At 43.8% G+C, this 27,444-nt stretch overlaps 1 protein-coding gene across 1 annotated transcript in view; it reads right to left on the minus strand.

Annotated features, from left to right (window-relative positions):
* Positions 1-27,444, minus strand: part of LOC126340731 (zinc finger protein 236) — a 399,187-nt gene that overhangs the window by 104,584 nt on the left and 267,159 nt on the right. The window contains exon 10 of the mRNA XM_050001718.1: positions 27,058-27,211. Coding sequence (XP_049857675.1) covers positions 27,058-27,211 — 154 coding nt within the window. The remainder of the gene's footprint in view (positions 1-27,057; positions 27,212-27,444) is intronic.

Here is a 27,444-nt window from a genome sequence, read left to right on the forward strand (position 1 = left end):
TGGATTTCAAGGGACACACATCCGCATCAAAGCGGAGATAATAGATCTTTCACAGCATTGATTCCAATGGTTGAAAGTATACTTCAGTAAACACCAGGCAACTAGTAATATTCTGTCCATATTAGTGTTTTAGCTCCAAACACAAGAGGGCACTGAGATGGAGGGAGCATCGTCACGTAGTAGCCACCCTATCCTTTGTACCACCAAAGGCACTTCTTCCAACAGTGGAAGCAGCGTCAAATGGTTCAAAGGCTCTAACCACTATGGGACTTAACATCTGAGGCCATCGGTCCCCTACACTTAGAACTACTTAAACCTAACTAATCTAACATCACACATAGCCATGCCCGAAGCAGGATTCGAACCTGCGACCGTAGCAGCAGCGCGGTTCCGGACTGCAGAGCCTACAACCGCTCGGCCACAGTGGCCGGTGGAGGCAGCATCACCCACAGGAAGTGCAGATATACCTCGTCTGCAACATCTACATTTACATTATACTCCGCAAGCCACCTAATGGTGAGTGGTGGAGGGTACTTTCTTTACCGTTAACTGAGCCCTCCCATCCTGACCCACTAGCAAATAGTGCATGGGAAGAATGATTTCCGGTAATCCTGTGTATTGCCGCAATTTCTCGAATTTTCTCCTCTTGGTCATTACATGAGACGTACGCACGGGAAGTAATATCTTGTCTGACTCTTTCCGGAAAGTGCTCTCTCGAATAGTAAATTTCTCCGTGATGCACAACGCCTCTATTGTAACGTCTGCCAATGGAGTTTGTTGAGCATCTCTAGAGCGCTTACGTGCCGCTTAAACGATCCCATGACGAAGCGTGCCACTCTTCGTTGGATATTCTCTATTTCTTCTATCAGTACTACCTGGTAGGGATCCCAGGTAGATGAACAATACTCAAAAATGGGTCGAAAAAGCGCCTGATAAGCCACTTCTTTCGTGGATGAGTCATATTTCCTTAAGATTCTTCTTATAAATTTGAGTGTGGCATCTGCTTTTCGCCCTGTTTGTTTTATATCGCCATTCAACTTGGTCGCTCCGGATACTTACTCCTACATATTTTACGGCAGATACTGTTTCCAGCGGTTTGTCATCAATAGTGTTGCTATACAGTAGCGGATTTCTTTTCCTGTGTATGTACAATATGTTACATGTATTTACGCTCAGGGTGAACCGACAAAGCCTGCACCATCCATCAATTCTCTGCAGGTCATTCTGTAAATCGTTACTATCTTCTGTCGTTGCTATTTTGTTATGGACAACCGCATCACCTGCGAACTGCCGTAGAGAGCATCCGACGCTTTATACTGGATCATGTATACATATTGTAACCAGTAACGCTCCTATCACACTTCATTGGGGTGCACCAGAAATTAGCATTATATCTGTCGATTTTGTCCCGTTAAGAGTGACGTGTTGAGACCTGTCAGCAAGGAAGTCTTGAATCCAGTCGCAAATCTGCTCCGATAAGCTCGTATTTTTTTCGCTAAACGGCGATGTGGGACGGTGTCAAACGCCTCCCTGAAGTTAAGGAACACAGCATCAACCTGAACGCTATTGTCTGCGGCACTGTGGTTCTCATGGAGGAATAGAGCGAGCCGAGTTTCGCAGGATCTCTGTTTGCGGAATTGATGTTGATTTTTATACAGGAAATTTTCCTTCTCCAAGAACGTCATAATTCTTGAGCATAAAGCAAGTAATTCTACAACAAATTGACGTCAACGATATAGGTCTATAATTGTGTGCATATGTCCTACGGCCCTTCTTAAAAACGGGAATGACCTGCGCTTTCTTCCAGTCGCTAGTTCTTCGTTGCCCAAGCGATCTACGATAAATTACTGCTAAAAGGCGAGCGAGTTCTTTCGCATGATCTTTGTAGTGCCTTATAGATATCTCATCTGGTCCTGACGCCTTTCCACTACTACGAGATTGTAGTTGTTTTTCTGTTCCGCGATCGGTTGAGAGGAGGGATCGTGTTACGATCTTCCTCGATGAAACAATTTTTGAAGACCTAATTCAGTATTTCTGCCTTCTCTCTATCATCTTCCTAAACGGAATTAATAAATTGATGGTTTTGACCCACTTATTGATTTTACATACGACCTAAACCTCTCACTGCTTTCCTTACACTCATTTTAGCTTCGTTCAGCTTTTGTTTTTCAGCTGGAATTTTACTTCTCTTGAATTTCAAGTGAAGTTCTCTTTGTTGAACTAGCACTTTTCTAACAACGCTGTTAGACCATGATGGGCCTTTCCCATGTTACGCGGAACACATTAGCACAGGGCAATTCTTTGCATTTGTTTTCCAAATCTTCGTCCTCATCATCGGATATTTGACGCTGAATGCTCAAGTACTCTGAAATTTGTATCCTGTCAGTCGTGCTAAGCATAAATATCTTCCAATCTTTCTTAACATTCTTTGTCAGACCCGTTGTCATACATGAAAAAAAAGGGTGCAAATGGCTCTGAGCACTATGGGACTTCACTGCTGAGGTCATCAGTCCCCTAGAACTTAGAACTACTTTAACCTAACTACCCTAAGGACATTACACACACCCATGCCCGAGACAGGATTCGAACCTGCGACCGTAGCGGTCGCGCAGTTCCAGACTGTAGCGCCTAGAACCGCTCGGCCACCCCGGCCGGCTGTCATACATGCTATCACAGCCTTATGATAACTGGTACCTAACTCTAAGTTAACCGATTCCATAAGTTCAGGTCTGTTTGTTGCCAGGAGGTCTAATATGATACCCCTACGAGTTGGTTCTCTATCTGCTCAAAAAGTTTCGGACAAGACATCCGCAACAATGTCACACGAATCCCTGTCTCTGGCGCCAGTTTTGATATGACGACACACCCAATCTATACCCGGCAAGTTGAAGTGATCCCCTATTACAACGGTACGATCAGGAAAATTACTAATGATATTTTGCAAGTTCTGTCTGAAGTGCTCTACCATTAGAGCTTCTGAACCAGGCGGTCTATAAAAGCGTCAGATTATCATTTTTGACCAATCTTTAATGCTTAACTTCACCCAGATTAATTCACAATCGGAATCCATGATAACCTCGTTAGTTTTTATCGAATTCTTTACCGCAATAAACACGCCGCCACCACTGACGACTAACCTATCTTTAGGATAAATATTCCAATCTAAACTTAGGATTTCGTTATCGTTACCGTCCGGATTCAAACAACTTTTTGTACCTAATACTATGTGTGCTTTATAACCTTCAGTAAGCGATATTAATTCTGGGACCTTGCCTTGGATGCTCCTGCAGTTTACTAAACTCATATTAACCTTTTCCATCTCCGACGTGCGACGACGAACGTTCTCTGAGGACATTGTGGCTAATTTATCAGGCAAATTCTCTTTGTCTTTGATACCAAGTAGGGGAGGAGGAGGTTCTGTAACATAAAAAAGCCTCATGTGCACGCTTGACCTATTAAAGGAAACCAAAAAGAAAATGGCTCTTAGCAGTATGGGACTTAACATCTGAGGTCATTAGTCCCATAGAACTTAGAACTCCTTAAACCTAACTAACCTAAGGACATCACACAAATCCATGCCCGAGGCAGGATTCGAACCTGCGATCGTAGCGTTCGCGCAGTTCCAGCCTGATGCGCCTAGAACCGCTCGGCCACACCGACCGGCTATTAAGGGGAACATTGCAATTCTGTACCGGATAGCGTAGGTCGAGAAATTCGAAACCGATACCGTCGCAGAGTCGTTTAACTCTCTGTTTTGCACTTTTCACTCTACTCCAAACTAGAGTACCGCGATCAACACTGGTAAGATGGTACAAAAAGACAGCTTAGCCTGCACCCTGGGTGCGATGCTAATTGCCTTCACCAGATAAACCATCCGCCGGGAGGAGCCGAGGATGCCCTCACAACTCAAGCGGAAGGTGTCATACGTGCCGACATGTGCCACTACATGCAGCTGGTTGCTCTAATTGCGCTCGGTAGCTTCCGGCAGGGCCGGCTCCACATCACGGACGAGAGTCCCCGGCAAACATACCGAGTGCACGCTGCCATTCTTTCCCGCAGTGACTGCTATTTCCCTGAGGGGCTCCATCACCCGCCTAACATTGAAACTACCAATGACAAGCATACCCACAATCTGGACTTGTCAGGACTGGGTAGGAAAATCGTCCGCTGGCCCAACAGGAGAGGCATCTCATGCTGGTTCAGATTTATCATCAACACTGCATAGCACCTCGTACCTGTTGCTAAGGCGTAGGGAGCCTGCCGCGCGAATTACTCCTTTCGCCTTCCGTCCAGTGACACGCGCACCCAACACTGTCTGACACCCACTCTCGAGTGAGGACGGACCAGCTAGATGTTGCGTATCAGAAGATACAGAGACACCCGGGTCACCAGGGGATTTCAGAGGCACCAAAGTGTTGCATGTCTCGTCCCCTGCGCCCCGATGCCGCAGCAACTTTGAACATTAGGCAGAAGTATGCCGACTGTAGCCAACGCTGCTTCCAGCTGTTTACGGACTGGCTCTGAGCACTATGGGACTTAACTGCTGAGGTCATCAGTCCCCTAGAACTTAGAACTACTTAAACCTAACTAACCTAAGGACATCACACACATCCGTGCCCGAGGCGGGATTCGAACCTGCGACCGTAGCGGTCGCGCGGCTCCAGACTGTAGCGCCTAGAACCGCTCTGACACTCTGGCCGGTGCTGTTTACGGACAGCAGCCAATTCTTCTTGTGTCCGCTCACAACAAGCACAGTTCCTAGCCATAGCGTAATGTTTAAAAATAGATACAAGATCTCAAACGGCGCTATTGAGTTTGGAATGAATGCAAAATATAAAGAGGAGAATACAGAAACACTAAAAACTGCTCTGCAAATTTCTCACTATGTCCTGAGACGGGAAACTCTTAAACAGAAATAAATTTATCTACTGGCAGTACATGTATCAACAGTTACCTGTTACTAGAATCTCTGCTTACCCGAAAGCTGCTGTACGAGATAAGTATGCAAACTGGAATGCACTGATCTAAACTATATGCTATGTGCCAGCACGAGATTTAAACTTAGTGGCGTGACATGGCGGTCTGATGGTGGAAAAATTACACTAGGAAGCCGCCTTACAAAAGGATATGCATGCAAAAATAAAAACTTACAGTAATTTGCTATCCACTAGTCTACAACAGTATAATACACAGATAAACTACCCTCCTTTGGAGCAGCACGGAAAACAACAAAAACTAAACTAAATTATTGTTTATCAGGCAAATGCTGCTGCACGCTGTGGAAGGATGATGGATCCAACGAGGTGGTCGCCAATAATTCTTGCTCACACCTTGAAACTGAACCGATACTGACAGCTTGCTGCCACCATGCCGTGGTGATTCGCCATGGACCAAGGGCGGGTATTGTGAAGTGAGCCGAGGCATTAGCAGTTCGATTTACCTTTCCATGAATGTCCTCTTTGCCTCATACATCAATAGTGGTCAATTGTTTGGTTGTGACTATAGGGTATGATGGAGGGAAGCAATGCTGAGGAGTGCTCGCTTGGTTAGTGACAGACAGAGAAAAGCAATGCTGGAATGCATTCGTTCCGACGACGTGAGCTATCGTGCACTTGCAGTGGACTTCAGTGGTGAACGGGCGTAGCACGCTTGTGTTGCCGTGGTGCTTTGAAGTGCGTCACAGTGATTGCGTTTAGTGGCTTGCGGCGTACTGGATGGAAGCTTCTGCTGCACATCGTGGGAGGAGCCATAGCTTTTGTGATACGGTAGTCAGCTGGTGACTTCTCACTTTGATTGTGAATATTCTGTGGATCCAGCTTGATTTGTCCACTTGTCGCGGAGACTTTCTTTGCTTAATGACAGACTTAGAGCAAAATGCATTCTTATACTTAAATGTATGTATTTCCAAAAGTATTGTATCTAAAATAGTAAAACTTGAGTCTATCATGTACAACATAACGCTTGACATTCTGTGGAATTTTTGTCTGAAAATGTGCGTCGACAAACATTTGATAAGGATTTGAATTTTTAATTACCATTGTTTCTATAATGCACCTTTTCTCGTAAAGTAATCAGGTAACAAATCTTGAATTTCGCAGTTTACATCTCATAGAAGCCTAAAAAAAAAAACAAGCGGAACTGATTTTTGTTTAAGATCATAGCTTTTTTAAATTAATTTTTCATTTTTTTACCTGGGACTGCTCTGTTTTTATCAAATTTCAAAGGAGAACTTTCCTCGGATGAAGGATAACGGAAAAGTACTGCACAGGATTATTCAGTAAGTAATTCTTAAGAACCATGCCAAATTTCAGGATTTTAGCTTTTACAGTTCCTGAGAAAAAGTACGTTATAGCTTGAAAAAGTCAGTTTATGGCATTCAGCATTTAAAGTTTTTGTTTCAGTTTCTGACAATGTTGCTATAACTCTAGTAACTAATGCTGTCCATATCCATAATCTTTGTTCTCTTCCTCGTCTTCCTGGAGAAATCTCTTACCCTCCCTCCTTTGCCTAGCCAAATTTTGACTTTTTACTTCTGCTACCTGAACTTTGTCCAGTCACGCTTCATCGACGCTTCTCAGTAATTTCAGTGTGAATGCATTTGGATGGACGCCTTGTCTCTAGAGGCACTGAATCCTACTACATTCCCACTACTGAACACTAGACAGGCATCACATTCAGCTATCTTCACAACAATTGATGACACAAATACTGTTTTTGGACAACGCATCCATATAAGGAGATCATAGCTCTCATTTGTATTCTGTTGTTTTGCATGCACACATTTTTTATTTAATTCAGGATTGGTTAGGTACCTAAAAGTTAGTTTTATAACATCTAAAACAAACTGAGAAACCATGTTTGTGCGTGTATCGCTTCCCAATGGCTTCTGCCTGAAGATATTCACACCACGATATGAACTCAGTGACTTTGTCAAAAATTGTTCTTTCCATTTAGAAGCAGCATCTGTAAACACTGTTATTTTAATTTCCCTGTGTCTTTTGCACATGAAATTCGACTTTCCTCACCTTTTTGCATATGTGTCCACTGTTACGTCGCATTTAGAGAAAAACAGATTGGCATATGCAAAACTAAAAAGTGCAATACGTTTGTAGCACATAGTATTCAAAAAAAGTCATGTTGTAAACAAAGGAACACGAAAAGCTCATCTTTCTCACAGCATCCTAGACTCATCTGCAGTTCCTTTTGATTGTGTGAACGAAAAATTAAGCACAAAAAATTTCTAGCGTTGAGAAGGTGTGGATCGCAGCACAGAAAGAGGGAGTGTGACAGATGCAGCCGCCCGAACAAACTTTTTTGAAACATATCTCTAGCTAGAATACCAGTATGAAACTTTGCGATATTATTCTTAAAGAATCAATCCAATAAATTACGCAATAAAAGAAGTTCTAAATTTTTTGCAATTTTTCCCTACGTCTGGCTTTAATGGTGGGCGCTGATGAATCTCCTTGGGAAACTTATTGTGATGGAGAAAACTACCAGCTTTATCACACTGTCGTTGTTTGCCATTGTGAGTTTTTAAGGAAAAAAGAGTCAACGAACGAGGTAAGTGTAGTTATTCGGACTATGATAAAATATTTTTCGTGATACTGGAGAAGTACTTAAAGTGTGCTGAGTGAGGGCACGTTTGTACCGAGATTGTCACAGTGGTTAAATAAATATTTAATTGTTTAATACACTCTTTTAAGCCTTTGATAAATTTAAATGGTTATTTTGAGTCGGTTCCTTAATCAGCACGATAGTTGCTTAAGTCCAGGTAGTAAAATTTTGTTCATTTGTGTAAATCTCAACGGGTTCCTTTTAAACTATGTGTGTTCATTTGTTCCGAGCCTTACCTTATATTTGTTTTGTGTTTTCCAGGTAGCTTAATAATTGTAATTGTAAACCCTACAGCCTGTACTGATAGCGGACGAGCGCTATGTATGTCAAGGCTTAGTGGTCACTTGTTACTGCTATCTGCAACTATTCCGTCACCTAATGCCAGTAGCTACACCGGCTCGTTCTGGGTATAATGCCTCAATTTGCTATTCCGTAATGCTTGAGACAATGTGCAACCTTCCTGATGTGTAAAATTTAATTTCTTTAACCGGCTCAGAAAGATATTCATTTAATAGAATGTTCTGCTAGATTTTAACTGTCTTTTAATTTCGTTAAGGTCTTCCTATTTTAGTTTGGACACCAGTAAATTCCGTCACTGTGAGAAACATTCGGCTCGTAGCTGCAGTAGTTTTCTGGCGTTTAAAGTTAATTGAGCGTTTCAAGGTTTAAATGAGAAGTTGCGATTGAGTTTTCTTCTCCAATGCTTGCTTGTCTAAGTCCATTGTGGATGTGATCAATTAAAGATGTAATGAACATTCTGTTTATCCTCTGGGAAATTTTATCTGTAATAAATGTGTATTAAAGTATTTCGAGTTTATTTACTAATCCAGCGCCTCACTACTCCACCATCTAGGGACTGGGTATCACCACATTGCATAACGTTGACGATACCGACCCTCGTAAAGGGGGCGTCATCTGTGAATAGAAACCCGAGCGACGTGGTGGCCAGTGCGACGAACAAGCAACAAAACCGTCTCCACGGAGGCAAGTCCTTAGGCAATAAGGCTTGCAGAAGTTGCAGGTGAAATGGATAGTGGCAATACGTGGAGAATATCCCAAACAGTCTCGCTAGTGATATGGATAGGGGCAGTTCTCGTGGGGAATGTTCCCCACGATCATCTCGCTTGCCACGTGCTGGCGACCCACCTCCCTGGTGCTGACACTGGAGTCACTGTCTTTGTTATACACTTCAAACACATTAAAACTACGATAAGTAATTACATCACTATCATTGAAACTTTAAAGGTAACTAATTTCACTAATAACACCAAAGTGAACAACGGCAGCAGTCATCCAAGTGCTAGAAAGTGAAAACGTATCTGCTTTATTAATACCGAAATTCAGTACTCCTACGAAAACACAGGGCCCCACAGAAGCGTAAGACCCAGTGCCTTGCCACTTCACTTTATTCTTCGTAATGGCAGATCCTGTACTACAACATTATCAATAGCCTTACAAACAGTAGCGTGTGAGTGCCAGCTCCTCCTATAATGTTGCATACAGGGAGCCAACTCCAAAACCTAAGATATGCAAGTCAGCATTGCTTGGTACTACCCCTGGTGCAAAAATATGGGGCTGTAAACAGAAGGGCCCGCTATATCGTCGTCTCCTGACTTTGTGTGTTCCGTTTGTACGCTACGTTATTTGTCAGTTTGGTTGTGTCACACAGTTGCAACGGACACACGGGCGAAGATCAATGAGGATACTGCTTGCTGTTATTTGTTGTGGCTCACACATTCATTCACAATGGGAGACAAGTGCGAGACAGTGCTTGTCCCTTCAAATACTCTGACACAAATAAAATATCAAATATTACTCGTTACCACTATTAGAGACAAAATCTATGGACTTTGTTTTTTGCCAACAGGCAGAAAACCTAAGATAACAACTGTTGCTGGATACTTATCGGAAACTCTGCTGTCCTCCCTCGACTGTGTACAGACTTCTCATAGTTTTCACTGCATCAGGATGAATCTGTCCCTCTATTGTGACTGCTCCCGACTACTCGGCTGTTGTGCTGGCTGCTTCCCTGACGCCATACCTTCATGGTACTGACTCCAACTGCGACTGGCTTGTTTCTGTGTGCTCGTCATTCATATAATATTTTTTTGAGCGAGTTTCTCTAGCAGCGTTGCTTTCGCCTGGTGCTACCAAAAGGTCTTCCCGATTTCTGGAAACATCCACCCTCGATTGAAAATGAATATCAAACACGGTAGCCTTGCAACCATTTTCCCCCTCTCTACGGTTGTGCATACTGCTATTGCTTACAGATGTGTCAGCACCCTGGCAGCGAGTGTGGCTGCATGTTGACAGTTACGCTCGCTCTACTTTACGTCGGCCGAATACTCCGACTGCTTATATTTCTAGATTCTGAAACTCATGAGAGTTCTTGCATTAACAAGATTTCACTGGCATAACATCAGTGTACACTCTCGATTGGCCTGTAATATGCGCAGGTGAGTAAAATGTTAGTTGCCCGACCAGATTCCAGAATAAATGGACAGGCGCAGAAATAATCCAGTTGTACTCATACTGCTGATGAACTCGTTATTCTGTAATGTAAATACGTATAGGCCCCACAAACAGGACGTGAATGAAAACAACAAATATTGGTTGGGTTGTGTGGGGGGAAGAGACCAAACTGTGAGGTCATCGGCGTCGTCGGATCAGGGAAGGACGGGGAAGGAAGTCGGCCGTGACCTTTCAAAGGAACCATCCCGGCATTTGCCTGGAACGGTTCAGGGAAATCACGGAAAACCTTAATCAGGATAGCCAGACGCGGGACTGAACCGTCGTCCTCCTAAATGCGAAACGACAAAGATCCTATCCCATCCGGAGCAGTTCTAGGAAACAGATGACTCACGTGAGAAAGTACCATAAATAGTCAAAACTGCTAATGACTAGAACTTAGAAGTGAATGCTTTCGTAATATGGAGGCGATGACAGCTCCTTCGTCCTCGCAGTCAAATGGTTCAATTGCCTCTAAGCACTATGGGACAACATCTGAGGTCATCAGTCCCCTAGACTTAGAACCACTTAAACCTAACTAACCTAAGGACATCACACACATCCATGCCCGAGGCAGGGTTCGAACCTGCGACCGTACCAGCAGCGCGGTTCCGGACTGAAGCGCCTAGAACCGCTCGGCCACATCTGCTGGCTTTCATTCGGTTGTGACACACATGCTGGAATGGGTAAACCGCATGGAATATTCCAAATTCCTAATCCCTCTCCACTTATCGCAGTTCGTAGGGAACAGGCTGAAACGAATCAAATTCTAAAATAGATTGTATCTCAAACGCGCCCACCGTTAGGAACGGAAAACTGACCCCGTTCACTATAAAAACTTGAGTACTAAATGTCGATGTATGTATTTCATTTCCTTCGTTGCCATTTCCTCTATTACTTGTAACTTGTGCTACAGCACATCAGACCTCAGTTACAGCACTTCAGGGTGCAAACTGTGAAACCAGAGTGCCCCTGTCGATTAGAAACACTGTAAGGTTTGGAAGGTACTGCTAAATTAGAAAGGAGACGATTTTATGATCGACTCTGCAACGAAAGGTAGTTCTTGGCTATCTCGTCACACCCCTGACAAGAAATAGCAGTGAAATGGTGGAAATGCATAAACGCACGCACGCACGCAAACACACACACACACACACACACACACACACACACACACACACAAATAATCAAACGTAGCACTCCACAGTAAAAAAATATTTTGAGTCAGAAAAGTACAGATCGTTAATCTTCTTGCTTGATGACGCACCTGATGTGATCTTTTTTTCTTGTGTGCACGAGTGTCCATCTGCACACAGACTGCCCACGCACATGATGTTACAGTACTTAAGACGGAAAATTCCTGCGCTGTCAGCCTGCAGTCCAGATGACTTACACTTGTTACCAAAATTTGAGTAGTACCTGCGTAGAAAGACGTAAACATCTACGTTGAGGTTCAGAAAGTAATGATAAAGGACTGAGAAAAGAGTCGGAACGCTTCTGGAGAAAAGAACGCCTCCTGACTTCAGAGTTTGTACAAGCTAGTGGCGATAACGTGAAAAGATAACCAAAAATATATTCGACTGAGAACATATCACGTTAATACGTAACTATGGTGATGCAATGTTTGTTTTTCATACTTACTTTAGCTTTTCAGACAACCCTCCTAATCTTTAGTACCGTTGTTACTGTGTAAAGCAAAATAAGTAGCACTGCAAAAAGAAAAATCCTAAATATTAAAAGCAACAACAGGGAAAACTACAGCAAGCGACTCAAAAAAATCCGCATTGTTGACGTTGCAAGCGTAACGGGGCTTCTCCTCATTATGCTAAGTCGAATGTTCAGGCAATATTTTCAACTTTGAGGTTGCTATGACGAGGAGAAACCATGAATTTAAGATTCATGATTTCCTGAAATACTTCAGGAACACATTTTTAAATCCTTGTTTATTTTGTACTGCTTGATATAACTTCGGTTCCTCCACGTGTGGGCATATCTGGAAAGACTTGACGCAATGTGAAATTCCGTCGTAAATGACGATTGTGCCATTGATTTTCAAACAGGACCATCAGGCCGACCAGGTTTTGTCAAAGTTAAGAGGGAGTATTTTTGTCTCACAAAGACCATACGTCGAGTTCTTTATTCCTTCCGTTGTCACGCGGGAACGTCATAAGGAAGGTAGAATGTTTGGGGATGGCAACCGGAACGGATTGTTCTGCCGCTTTCGAGCATAGAGATGCAGTGCCCTCAGCATAGTTAATCGGCGTAACTCTTATTACTGCCTGCAGATGGTGACTTGTTTCTGAAGTTACTCCAGCGTTTGAAATTCTCTGCAGCGTCCGCAATGGCATGTGGGAAGTATCTCGTAACTGAAGATGAGCAACACCTCCCCCTTCCCCCCCCCCCCTCTCTCTCTCTGTGTCTCTCACCACACACAAAAACACACAAGAACGCGCATTCACACACACACACACACACACACACACACACACAAGCGCGCGCGCGCTCGCTCTTCTTCCTTCACTTCTCGTGCCTGAAGCGCATGCAAAGATATATGAACACACTTTCGTACAGTTTCGTAACGTCAGCAAGTAACAAAGTTTGTGAAATATCTTGCGCTTTAACTTTTTTTTAGTGTGAGCACATTAATTATCACTTGGTCTGTCGTCTCTTAAATTATTCCTTAGAATAACCGCTGATAAAAACAGGGCCTTTGAGCTTTACCTCTGACAAAATACTAAAACGGCAGAATGCATGATGTGGTGCCAGCTGCTGTTCTAGTTTCACCAGAAATATTCTACTCCTGTGATGAACACTATTTGTCTTACGCAGTTAACATACTCTCAAGATGTATCAGGACATTAAACAAACTTTGTAAAACTGGAACTCACGCAAACTCAATCGGCAAAAACGGAAATCTTACTGCGTCATTTTGTTGTCTGTCTGCCTACCACTCCGAATGTTCAAGCTGTTCAAAACCGTTTTTTAAGGAACAGGTAGACGTAACAAGTTAAAATTTACGCTACCTATTAAGGTCTAGTGAAGCTTCTAAGGCAATGTAATCAAAAGATACAGCCATTTATGCCACTTTTTTGACACGCGCTAACTCAGTTATCAAAACGTATAGGGTTCTTTCCGTTGGCCTATAATCATGAAATTTGGCAAGATGCAACTTTTCACTGTACAAGTTAAGGAAAAAACACCAAAACAGTGAATTTGTTCTTATATCACACGAAAATAATTTTCTCATTTGTTACCTGACAGTCAGTCTGTCCACCCGGTTATAAAACTCCTTTTTTTCAGGAACGTGTGGACGTATCAAGTTGAAATTTATGTCAAATACTGAGGTATATAGTCTCTTGGTGGTGTAATAAATGTAAACTTCTAAGCCAGTACAAGCAAAAGATACGGCCATTTACGTCACTTATTTTTATTCTAGCAAAGTGATTCATCAAAACCTATAGTGAACTTCCCGTTCCTCTAGAATCATGAAATTTGGCAAGAATGAGGGTGTAGTCGCAAAAGTGGAGGAAAAAATCCGAAAATTGTGAATTTGTAATTACATCACACAAAACAAACTGTCATTTGTTATCAGACAGCCTGTCTGTCCGTTCGTCTAGTAAGCCCCTTTTTCTCAGAAACAGGCACACGTATCAAACAGAAATTTATGTCAAATACTAAGGTGTACAGTCATTCGGTGTTGTAATAAATGCAAGCTTCTGAGTCAATGAAATGAAAAGATACGGTAATTTATGTCACATATTTTGATACTCGGAAACGCACTCATCAAAACTTATAGGGTACTTCCCGTGGATCTAGAATCACGAAATTTGTCTAGAAGCGAAGTTCTCACAGTAAAAACAAAGGAAAAAAATCCGAAAATTGTTAATTTGTAATTATATCAAACAAAAAATTGTTATTTGCTATCCGACTTCAAACTTGAAATCAAAACATTCTAGAAAGTCTTGGAATCTGTGGGAATGATCTTCTTCTGTAGTGGTCAATCCAAGGATTGGTTTGCAACAGCTACAATGGCAGCTTGTCTCCATTCTGTGCGTCTTTCAGCTTTTCTCTTCATTTCTTTATAGGTGTCACATCCCACATCTTTCACGATTTGATCCATGTACCTCAGTCGTGGTCTTCCTGTGGGTCTTTTTCCCTCGACATATCCCTCTGTGATTGTGTTCAGATGGCCTGTAAATTGCACTCTTCTTTTAACAATGAAACTCCAGAAGCTTCTCTTCTCACCTCCTCTTTCCAGAACCACTTCGTTTGTGACCTTGTCAATACATTTTATTTTGAGCATGCGTCTATAGCTCCACATTCCACAAGAATTTAGCTTCTGGTCTTCCTCTGTCCCGAGAGTCCATGTTTCACACCCATAGCATGCCACACTCCACACATGATTTCAAAATTTTTTCCTGATTTCAAGACTGATGCTTTTAGATGTTAAGATGATTTTCTTCTTGATAAAAGCAGCCTTTGCTTGAGCAATTCTGCTTCCCACTTCTGCCTTGCTCCTTCCATCCCTGGTAATATTACTGCCCAGATAAGTAAATTTATCAACTTGTTCAAGCAGTTCATTACCTACATGAACTTGGACTTTCACTTGATCTTTTTTGTCGCATGCCATTACTTTGTTTTTGCTTTATTAATTCTCAACTTTATCCACTCTATTCAGTAGGACTACAAGATCTTCTTCACTTTCAGCCAGGACAGCTATATCATCGGCATATCTTATATCTATTCGTTGGCCATGAACTACTACACCTGTCTGTGAATTTTCCCTTACTTTTTTTAGCGCCTCTTCAATGTACAGCTTCCATATCATTTTTCTATCTTTATAGTCTATTCCCACTTTTTCGAGTACCTCAAACATAATATCTTGCCAGTATTACTGTCGATAATAGTAAAAAATCATCGAATGGATGAACTGTCTATATTGGTTCAAATGGCTCTAAGCGCTATGGTGCTTAACATCTGAGGTCATCAGTCCCCAAGACTTAGAGCTACTTATGCCTAACTAACCTGAGGACGTCACACACATCCATGCCCAAGGCAGGATTTGAACCTGCGACCTTAGCAGCAGCGCAGTTCCGGACTGAAGCGCCTAGAACTGCTCGGCCACAGCAGCCGGCAACTGTCTAAACACGTCATTAATTTTTTACGGATCGCGCATCCTAATCGTACCTTGCAATTTTTTTTAAGGGGTAGATTGTTTTTAAAGCAATTGCTTATTAGTTATGTGGTTAAATTACGAGCTTTGCTCAGAGTATGCAATGTATCATGGACAACTCATAGTTATTGCTTACATATGAATTTCTGGATGCAGGACGGATTACAAGCCGGCCTTTTAACAGGTGATCAAATTAATGTGACACGTAAAAAAGTGTACTTTTCCTTCCAAAAACTTCTGTTCTCCAAACTCTTGACGGGAAAAACAGAGCTGAAGTTTAACAACACAATCTTCAGGCCAGCATGCTGTATGAAGCAGAAGCATGGAGCATAGCTTAAAGAAAAGAGCTCCAACTCTCAGTCCTCCAGAGTAAAGTGTACAGAATAAGCCGGGCGGTTCTAGGCGCTGCAGTCTGCAACGGCGCGACCGCTACGGCCGCAGGTCGAATCCTGCGTCGGGCATGGATGTGTGTGATGTCCTTAGGTTAGTTAGGTTTAAGTAGTTCTAAGTTCTAGGGGAATGATGACCTTAGAAGTTAAGTCCCATACTGCTCAGAGCCATTTGAACCATTTGAAACCCCCGCGTGGAGCCTCACGGCCAACGATGCCATACGCTAATTTCATTTTTCTAGCGTTCACAGCTCCACTCACTATCTTCAAATGACAAAATGACAATCTGTAAACTCAAATAGCGGCATTAACCTACAAATAAAATATGATAATCGGCAACGCAACCCACAGCAACTGGAATACCAACATGCAAAACAAAAACGCTATGAACTTATGCACCAAACTAATACATATGTTTTCTGTTTTCGAGAACATGTGCTTTTTCAGTTGAAAGCGCTCCTGAGCATGCGCAGTATAATTCCTGTTTAAAAGACAAATTCCTTTACGTTAAATCTGTTTGGAAGGTCTACGTTATTTTATTCTGGAGGAGTTTTCTTGTCACCATAATGAGGTTGCAAACGTGATAAAATATTTCGATCGACGTTTGTGTCCGGAAGACTCTTTTCGAACATGGAACTACACAAGTCACGATTATATGGCAGCCGAAACACGAAAATCTGTGAAATTGTCTGCATTTATCCGTATGCCAACAGTTTGTAACAGATAAAATTTCTTACAATGAAACGAATACCCCTAGCTGCATACAGGCGTTGATATACGTCAACGGGGAGAGTTGAAAATGTGTGTCCCGACCGGGACTAGAACCCGGGATCTCCTGCTAATATGGCAGACGCTCCATCTATCTGAGCAACACAGAGGATATTGCGACTACAGGGACTTATCTCTGGCACGCCTCCCATGACACCCACATTCCCAAATTTATTGTACCGCAATATATTCATAGTGCCCCTGTCCATTATACTAATTACTCGCGGCTTTTTGCCGATTCCCGTAAGAGTTCGGGCACTGTTTGTGCATCCGCATGGAAGAAGATGGTCAAATGGCCGGTGAATGGAGATGGACATGTGCGAAAGAACAAATACCATCTTCATATAGACAGGGTGGCGTACGAAATGCGTTACCAATTGTTTCTTTCACAATTTGCGACGCACATTAGATATGCCGCTGGGATTTCTGCAGCAGTACCAGCAGAGCTTGGAAAAACAAATGAGTTACGAAATGACGTGTAATTTACGATACTGCCGCTAGGAGACTAGTAAGCAGCAATGGCTGACAATGGAAGACTGACGACATAGCAACAATCGGAAATTGTGTTACTTTCTAATGGAACAAAAGGTCTTGTTGTGACTCAGAAGCGTTTTCGACAACAGTTTAACACACGATGGGTTCCTTGCAACCACAGGTTGTACGATAAATTTGTACAGGAAGAAACAGTATTGGAAGCGAAGCGACCTCGGCCTAAGACTGTTTGTTCACCGGAGAATATTTAAGTGGTACGAGTTGCTGTACAGAGAAGTCCCGGGAAATCGTGTAGACAGGCAGCAGTGCAATTGGGAATATCCAGACGCTCCATTCAACGCATTCTTAAAAAAGACCTCCATATGTACCCATACACAAGACGACCTGTGCACAGAAGCTCAGTGAAGAACACAAGCAGTAGAGACTACTGTTTGCCCAGTGGGCGGAGGATAGGGAAGAAACTCTCAACAACATTTGGTTTTCAGTTTCATTTAGACGGTGTGGTTAACAAACAAAATGTACGCTTTTGGGCCACTGAAAACCCACAAGTGCTTCATGGACGACAACATTATGCTCCGAGGATTACAGCGTGGGCAGCAGTTTCCAGTCAGTGACTCATTGGACCCTTTTTCTTTGAAGAAACTGTGAACAGCGAGCGTTATTTGAGCATGCTTCGCAATAGCTCCATTCCACAGCTTCTTGCTACTGCCTTGCCCTTCAACACGCAGTGGTTCATGCAAGATGGAGTAAGGCCACATACTGCAAACACTGTGTTGGAGTTTTTACACGACCATTTCGACATGCTGATCATTTCACTCAGGTATCCAGGTCGCTTCAATTACGGACAAAACTGGCCCCCCAATAGTCGAGACCTCAATCCATGTGACTTTTTTCTTTGGGGGTACCTAAAGGAAAAAATTTTCCCGAAACGTCCACTTGATTTAATAGAGCTCAGAAGACTTATTCTTCAAGCCTGCCGTGAAATTACGGCAGGCAGGTGCCGTAGGGTGATCACTAGCTTCAGTGTTCGTTTGAAGGAAGTTAGGAAACGAAATGGTGGACATATTGAGCATGTGCTGAGTTAGAACAAATCTCCATGGACGGCTCTTCATTGTAGTATATGTTCCTTTCAGATTGTATTGACAATAAAGTTGATATTCAAAAACAACATGGTAACACATTTCGTGCGCCACCCTGAAGATAAAATTTTTGTCTTCTGCGGGCCAAAAATAATTGAATCATGCTGAAAATTTGTTTCAGTACTATTTGTTGTTCGGAAATATGAAATGTAAAACCAGGATGTACGCAGTGCGACAGCACTGCCATTTAAATGCGGTGTGTTCCAAGTTTCCCCTTGTCGACTCTCCTCACACTCAGACAGCGTGGCGTGGTGGTGGGGGAAATGTGCAGCCAGGCGGAGAGCTGTGGAGACAGCGCCTACCCTGTGTGCTAAATTCTTGGCCGTAGCTGCCCTATACTATACGCAATATTAATTCAATTTTTTTTCGTGTGATATGGATCTGCTTTCCTTATTCATCTATATTCTGGATTCTGTATTTTTAGCTATTATGTTAGAGCGATCACTGTGCATGAAGCTTTAATATGTAGGAACTCTCGAGTTTCCTACCAGATTAGTTTCTCGCGATTAAGAAATTCCTTTTGAAACTCTCTCTCCTCTAGGGTTGGCACGTGGGAGACTGGCTCGCACGTGTCCCAGCGGTGGCTCCAACGGAAAAAGCACGTAGGAATGCGACACCCTCACTCCCAATTGTCCCGTTCCCGCCAAATCGGCACCACCACCGTGCGATCACGCAGGCACTCCAGCGAGCCCGCTATGTGTCAACAGGCCTGATGTCTCTTGGGATGACAAATTTTTATCTAGGTGCACCTACTTCCACAGAAATTAGATCTTTTTCTTGCACATTGTTCTCGCTTTATAGGGAGCAGGTCATCGAGACAGTGTGTGGAATACTGCGTGCACTCCTGGCATTTGTTTCGTTTCTAGAATGAAATTTCCACTCTACAGCGGAGTGTGTGCTGATATGAAACTTTCTAGCAGATTAAAACTGTGTGCCGGACCGAGACTCGAACTCGTGTCCTAAGCCATATCTCCGCAATATCCTTTCTTCCAGGAGTGCTAGTTCTGCAAGGTTCGCAGGAGAGCTTCTGTGAAGTGTGGAAGGTAGGAGACGAGGTACTGGCGGAATTAAAGCTGTGGGGAAGGGGCGTCAGTCGTGCTTGGGTAGCTCAGTTGGTAGAACACTTGCCAGCGTAAGGCAAAGGTCCCGAGTTCGAGTCTCGGTCCGGCACACAGTCTTAATCTGCCAGAAAGTTTCATTTGTTTCGTTGTTAGGTACAGATGTGGAAGGTCAGTTAGTTTCGTTAGACACTTACGAGTGCATTCAACTTGCCAATGGTTCTATACTCCATACTTCCCCGCAAGTCAGTTTGTAATTACGTGCAATTTGCGGCGTCGTGTAGTTGCGCTCTCTTTCCGCCGGTCGGCGCCAGCAGTATGGAAATAGCGCAGTAATGCGGCGCCTGCCGTCACGGGAGACGGCGGAGGCAGGCAGTCAGCGGAAGGCGGCCGGGCGCTGATTTGCTGACGGGGGGAGCAGCGAGGCGAGGCGAGGAGAGGAGAGGCGACCCGACAGCGGCAGCCGCCGCGTCTTTGGTGGCCAATTAGAGAGCGCGGCCGCACGGCGCGCAATTAATAAACGGCCCGCGGCTGTATTTCTCGGCTGGGCTCGTCAGGCCGCCTAATGAGTGTAACCTGTCCGCCGTCGGGCGTCCGCCGTATCGTCCCGTCCAGTCGCTGCCGGCTACCGGCCCGACAGACCCCCGCCGCCCGCTGCATCGCAAGGTGGTGGCTCAGACGCCTGCCTATCTCAACTTGTCCGCTCCCGCGCATTCCTCGCTACGTAGGTCACGGATGCAGCCAGCTATGACTGGGACTACTATAGCTTGAGCTGAGTTGTCCGCCATATTTTTCCCAAAATATAGGACAGTCATATATACGGAAGGGCAGAGAAACTGGTACACCTGCCTAGTATCACGTAGGATGTAGCCCCCCCCCCCCTCTCTCTCCCGAGCAAGCTGAAATTCCGCAACACGACGTGGCATGGACTCGACTAATGTCTGAAGAGGTGACACCATTAATCCTGCAGGGCTGTCCATAAATACATAAGAGTACGAGAGGGTGGAGATATCTTACGTTGCAAGGCATCCAAGATCAATAATGTTCGTGTCTAGGGAGCCTGGTGGTCGTCGGAAGTGTTTAAGTGCACAATGGACATGAATGGATGCAGGTGATCAGACAGGATGCTTACGTACGTGTCACCTGTCAGAGACCTATCTAGAGGTATCAGGACTCCCATCTGACTTCAGCTGCACACGCCCCACACCATTACAGAGCCTCCACCAGATTGAGTAGTCACCTCCTGACATGCAGAGTCTATGGATTCATGAGGTGTCTCCATACACGTACACGCCCATCAGCTCGATACAACTTGAAATGAGACACCAGGCAACATGTTTCCAGTCATCAACAATTCAATGTCAGTGTTGAAGAGGCCAGGCGTAGCGGCGGGGCGTAAAGCTTCGTATCGTGCAGTCATCAAGAGAACACAAGTGGGCCTTCGACTCTGAAAGCACATATCGATGATCTTTCGTTGAATGGTTTACACGCTGACACTTGTTGACGGCCCAGCATTGAAATGTGCAGCAATTTGCGGAAGTGTTGCACTTCTGTCACGTTGAACGATTAACTTCAGTCGTCGTTGGCCCGTTCTTGCAGCGATGTCGGAGATTTAATGTTTTACCGGGTTCCTGACATACACGGTAGACCCGCGAAATGGTCTTCGGGAACATCCCCACTTCATCGCTACCTCGGAGGTGCTGTGCCCCATCGCTCGTGCGCCGACTATACTACAACGTTGAGACTCACTTAAATCTTGACAACCTACCATTGTAGCAGCAGTAACACTTGTTGTCTTATAAAGACGTTGCCGAACGCAGCGCCGTATTCTGTCTGTTTGTCTACTTCTGTACTAGGATACGGATGCCTATGCCAGTTTCTTTAGCGTTTCAGTGTATGTTACATACGATTCACGATGTGGGTCGGAATTTCTAATTACATGCATTGAAGAATACGTCATAAATATGGGTGGCTGTGAAACGCACAAACTATTGCAAAAATGGTTTTCGCACGTTCACATTTCAAGCCACAGCGAATGATGCGCCGTAAACCGACGGAGAGAGCACTGGGACCAGATTCATTTGGTCCAAATGGCTCTGAGCACTATGGGACTTAACATCTATGGTCATCAGTCAAATGGCTCTGAGCACTATGGGACTTAACATCTATGGTCATCAGTCAAATGGCTCTGAGCACTATGGGACTTAACATCTATGGTCATCAGTCAAATGGCTCTGAGCACTATGGGACTTAACATCTATGGTCATCAGTCAAATGGCTCTGAGCACTATGGGACTTAACATCTATGGTCATCAGTCAAATGGCTCTGAGCACTATGGGACTTAACATCTATGGTCATCAGTCAAATGGCTCTGAGCACTATGGGACTTAACATCTATGGTCATCAGTCAAATGGCTCTGAGCACTATGGGACTTAACATCTATGGTCATCAGCCAAATGGCTCTGAGCACTATGGGACTTAACATCTATGGTCATCAGTCAAATGGCTCTGAGCACTATGGGACTTAACATCTATGGTCATCAGTCAAATGGCTCTGAGCACTATGGGACTTAACATCTATGGTCATCAGTCAAATGGCTCTGAGCACTATGGGACTTAACATCTATGGTCATCAGTCCCCTAGGTCCCCTAGAACTTGGAACTACTTAAACCTAACTAACCTAAGGACATCACACAACACCCAGCCATCACGAGGCAGAGAAAATCCATGACCCCGCCGGGAATCGAAACCGGGAACCCGGGCGTGGGAAGCGAGAACGCTACCGCACGACCACGAGATGCGGGCCGGTCATCAGTCCCCTAGAACTTAGAACTACTTATACCTAACTAACCTAAGGACATCACACACATCCATGCCCGAGGCAGGATTCGAACCTGCGACCGTTGCAGTTGCGCGATTCTGGACTGGTTAGCACACTGGACTCGTATTCGGGGGACTACGGTTCAATCCCGTCTCCGGCCATCCTGATTTAGGTTTTCCGTGATTTCCCTAAATAGCTTCAGTCCCTTTGCCCTTTGAAATGGCACGGCCGATTTCCTTCCCCATCCTTCCCTCACCAGAGCTTGCGCTCCGTCTGTAATGACCTCGTTGTCGACGGGATGTTAAACACTAATCTCCTGCTCCTCTTCCTCGCATTGGTTGACAAGAGGCTAAATCGCGACTGGTTGGACCACACTACACTCTCCAATCAGCTGATTACCTTTTTCTGAGTTCTTTGGCCCATTGAAGGCGTGCATCTTTATGTGCTGCTGTCAGGAGTGGCCTTTAGCGACGTACACGACTCCAGACGTGTTTTTCACGTAGTCTCTTCACAATGTTTGTTCGGAAACTCGTTGATATTGACCTTCATTCGCCTATAGCAACAATTTCCGTCGGATTTGAAATCGATTATCACTGACAAGGCGTGTCCAGTCATCGTCGGCTAGGGTCTTTTTACGGCCACTGCCCTTACGCAGTGTTACATGGCTGCGAGTGGTAGACCGTTCCTTCCAGAAAAGTCCGCGTTGGTACACCAGGAAACTGGGCAACTCCGCTCACGATGTGGTCGTGGGCACGATCACACAAAATAGCTTATTTGTGTCATTTCGTCTGTTAACCACATCGACCTGTCTTGCTGCGTTGGCTGGCGCATATATATAAGGGGCGATACAAAAGATTTCGTTCTAAGGCTGTTCAGTCCAGAATCGGTATACAAGTCAGGAAAAATCGCCGTGAGCAGTGAAGCAATAATCCCACCGACGTAAAAGGTTGAAGATGTTCGTTTAAAAAAACACATGCTAGCTGCATATCATCCTTGACCCTTCAGAGCCTTTTTTAAGTGCTCGAAGGCGTGGTAATCACATCGGGGTGAGATCAGGACTATAGGCTGTCTCCCTCTTGAGTTGGCGTAAGAGATGAGGCTGGTCATCCATATCGACTGGCGTCTTGTCCCGAATCGCGACCGGCTCGGAACTTGGCGCACCATTCCACAGAGGTAGTTTTCTGCAGATACGCTGCCCCAACGCGCTCTTCATTCTCCGATGGTTGCCTACCGGTGCCTGTCCTTTGGACGTCACGGAAAGAATAACGGCACGTTGGACGCATCTCGTAATAACGTCGCCACAGTTCACGTTTCCGCATTTACCGCACACACGTCAGAAAGCCATGAATGCCACACTAATCCCTTGCCTACATGTCCGTGCTTATACAACTGCATCGGAGTCGTGCTATGTTGCATATACTCTGCAGCAACGCCCTCAAACGGCAACTTTCTGGTAGTCCCTTATATCATTTTATCACTGTACTCCCATGACGTACGTCAGCAGTGGAGAGTCACATGACTGTCTGGTGCCACTCCTACACCATCTACAGCCTACCAATCCAACGAGTGTTGCAATTTTAGAGGTAGCTAATATGCTGTCTGGTGGTTGTACCAGTAGCATAGACAGTAATTCATAGACACTAGCTCTCTGTTTTTATTTGTCCCTTACAAATATAAAAATGTTTACATTACTGAGAGTGTAGGCTATTCGTCATGTAGTATTTATGTGTCACATATTTTTCCGATCTCGAACTGTGTTCTTTACCGTTCCAAGATTGATTAAAATTAATTATTCAGTGGCAATGAAACAGTAATTAAAAACAGACGTGCTCCTTGCGCTCAGCCGGAAGGGAAAGTTTGGCGGAGCTCGTACGCATCCTCACGGAAAACGACACACCCAAGTAATGCGCAAGGAACGAATGAAAATCGGATGGATTCTAATTTGACTGTACTGAAGTGGTGATGCACTGCTAAAACAATGGGCTCGCATTCACTAGGGCAGTGGTTTAAATCACCGTCTTGTCATCCATATTTCTCTATATATTCTTCCGAACTGATTAAGACAAAAGGCATGAGCCTATTTCCTTTCCTTTTTTCTTCTTTTGTTCTTTAGTATATCTGTCTTATGACATGTTTCAACTGGAAGCTTTCCGACGTGTCCTGTTCTGAGTATCTTTCGCCATCTGTTTGAATGCCTCCTCTCCTAACATTATCCATCATTTCAGTTCTCCTCCTATCTCTCTCTCTCATTCCGTGCACTTTTTCGTCGATAATTATTTGTTGCAGATACTAATTGCGCACTATGTGTCCGAGACAAGACTTCTTTCTCTTTCTGATCACTTCCACTAACCTTATTTCTTCCCCTATTTTCTTCATTCTTAAGTCTGTCAATCCATTTTACATTAAGCATTTTTCTCCATCGCCATATTTTAAAACTTCCTAAATTTCTTTCTTTTTACCTGTCCATGACAGACTGCTGTTGAACGCTACACTCTAGTCATAACATGTAGTAAATCTTTTCCTCGGATCAACTAGAATTCTTCTTCTTGTAACTGCTTCTTAAATGCTGTATTTCCCGTAGATATCCTTCACTTTATTTCTTCTTTACAGTTTTTACTCCATGTCATTAAACTTCCCAAGTTCAAAAAGGAAGGACTTTACTTGTTCTGTCTTTTTTCATGTCCATCACCAATTCAAGGTCCAATTCCGTCTCCAATGGGCTTGTTGTCGACACGGCATTAAACCGTAAACTTATAACATTGATGTCCACTAGCAATCAACCTATCTGGTAAGTAAACGTTTTTGCATCAGATCTCGTATTCAGTACTCTTCCCTACGAGCGCAAGACTACGTCTGCAGTTAATTACTCGCACTCTGCCAGTGTGTTGACTGATGTTGATCAGACTCGTAACAGCGCAAGGACACATGTCAAGACGGGACGGAAAAACAGCGGCGCATTAATAGAGTATAAAAAAAATATTTTCTTAGAGGCACGAGAAGACTCGTTTCTTAAGCGTCGAGTCCCGTATTCTTCACACTCCCAATCTTCCAAAATAGAAGATGATGCCATAAGTGATGCTCGGTAAACAACCGAGGAAAAAGGAAAAAGTCACTATTTCGCTTTGGGTAACATATACGGATTGACTTTTCGATGTATAAATCAGACAACGTACACATAACGCTGAAAGAAATCGAAGTGTTACATACCAGTTCTTAAGCAAACCAATATCTCTGGAGATGTCACTTTTTTCTGTAGCTCACAAATGACACGTCCGAAAAATATATAATTAATTCGACGTAAACATACCACATTACAAATATTCCATGAGCTGCTTCCTCTAAACACCTTACTCGCAAAATGCATGAAAGGTATCAACAATAAATCAAGCTCATGAAGGTCGTAACTTTTGGAAATATCGTATCTCCTATTCTATGCAGGTATCAGCGACGTATTGTCTACAGGGAGTAGGAAAACTCCCACGCGGACCTACACTATGTGATCGAAAGTATCCGAACACCTATTAAAGGATATTAATATGGGGTGTGTCCAACCTTTGTCTTTATAACCTCTCGAACTCAGATAGGGACACTTTCAGTAAGGTGTTGGAATGTCTGAAAAGGAATGGCAACGCGTTCTTGCTCAAGAGCCGAAACCAGAGAAGGTACTGATGTTGGAAGCTGGGTCCTGGAGCGAAACTGATGTTCTAACTCATCCCAACGGTATTCAGATGCGGTCACATTCAGGTCAGGACTCTTGGATGGCCAATCCTTCTCAGAATTTTTTTCCACAAACCACTGTCTTACAAACCTTTTTTTCACAAAACCACTGCCTCACAGCTTTATGACTGGTTGCAGTTTCATGCTGATAAGAACAATCTTAGTCTCCGTACTCCATGCATAAATTTGTTCACATCCTTCCATACTTAGCGTTTTCTTATGCACAATAGGGGGAAAACCATCCATCTGATTGCCACGGGGTGTGTGTAAACCAAAATACTGTAACAACTCTGAGTACAAATTCTTTGTGAAGCCATAGTATCACAAAATCTTTCTAACATGTTTTGTAAACATAAGAGTAAGTGATGACTTGCGTGCGAGTGATATTCTGTATTATGGAAGAGACACAATACCTGTAAGTAAACAATCAAAAACACTATTTCTAACATCAACATTTAAAAACCTTCAAAAATTCATTGTGTCCGATTTTACGACTGCTATTTAATTTATAAAAGACACAAGCGAGGTAGAAAATCACGCTTGCAAACAACACGAAACATATTCATGTAAACAAATGCACTTGAAAACGAGAATCATTTATCGAAACGCGTTGTGCTAAGCAGCAAAAAATAAGTAAATGTAGCAGCTTTCATTATTTAAATCCCAAATAACTGCTCTTCTTTTTAGGATGCAATCTTTCGCTGCCATTTTCACTGAAGGTAAGGTCTTGTGGATTGTTAGGCCACGCCACGTTCATCTTCAAAATTGTTCACTGGTCAACGTTCTGACGGCTCTGCTGGGATCTTATTCTGAAATCTCCAGTTGGCTGAACACCTTCGAAAATCAGTGATGCGTTCACTTGTAAAATGATATTTTCCCGCGCTTATTCAGAAGAGATGGAGTTATTGTGTAAAAGTCTTAAGACTACAATTCATGGGCAATTTTCACAGGAAATATGGCAATAACAGGTAGTGACAGAGAGGGGAAATGACTAGGGTGCGTGAGGAATACAGGTAACTTCAAGAAAGCCATCTCAGCAGCATGACAAGAAATTCTGATAAATTTTAGTTAATAGTTGATCCACATACCCGAATAACCTTTCACTTTCCGTTAAAGAAATATAAATTTTGCCTTCTGGTTACCGGTCCTGTCCATAGGATAGGCACAATATCTTATGTTGGTAGCTCCTTATATGGGACAGCCCACACATTTTCTAGCAGCCACAGGATGTACTGAATGGTTGTCAGCTGCTGTGACCTGTGTGGAAAAGGATGTGACATGGATTCTTTTGGGTGTGGCAACAAGTGGTTCCTTATCTGTCGCTGCCATATGTTGGTCGGCATGAAATCAGCCTAAACTACAGTGTACTTACAAGGCTGCTGCAGGTGAAGGTACAATGAGGGCAGCGAAAGGGCTTGGCCCCAGTGTGAACCCGCATATGTCTGCGCAGGTGGGAAGACACCCTCGAGCTGAACGAGCAGTGCTGGCAGCGGTGCGCGCGCTCGTTCAGGTGCATCTTCACATGCCTGAAACGCAACACACCAGCGTGCTGAAAGATTTGAATTGGTAGCGGTGCGCGATCTCATTCAGACGCATGTTCACATGCCTGAAAGGCAACACAACAGCATGCTGAAAGAGTAGATTTGGCAGCAGTGCGCGTTCTCTTTCAGATGCATCTTCACATGCCTGAAACCAAAAACACCAGCATGCTGAGAGAGTAGAATTGGCAGCGGTGCACAATCTCATTCAGATGCATTTA

Source organism: Schistocerca gregaria, chromosome 1, assembly GCF_023897955.1.
Source record: "Schistocerca gregaria isolate iqSchGreg1 chromosome 1, iqSchGreg1.2, whole genome shotgun sequence".
NCBI classification, from domain to species: domain Eukaryota; kingdom Metazoa; phylum Arthropoda; class Insecta; order Orthoptera; family Acrididae; genus Schistocerca; species Schistocerca gregaria.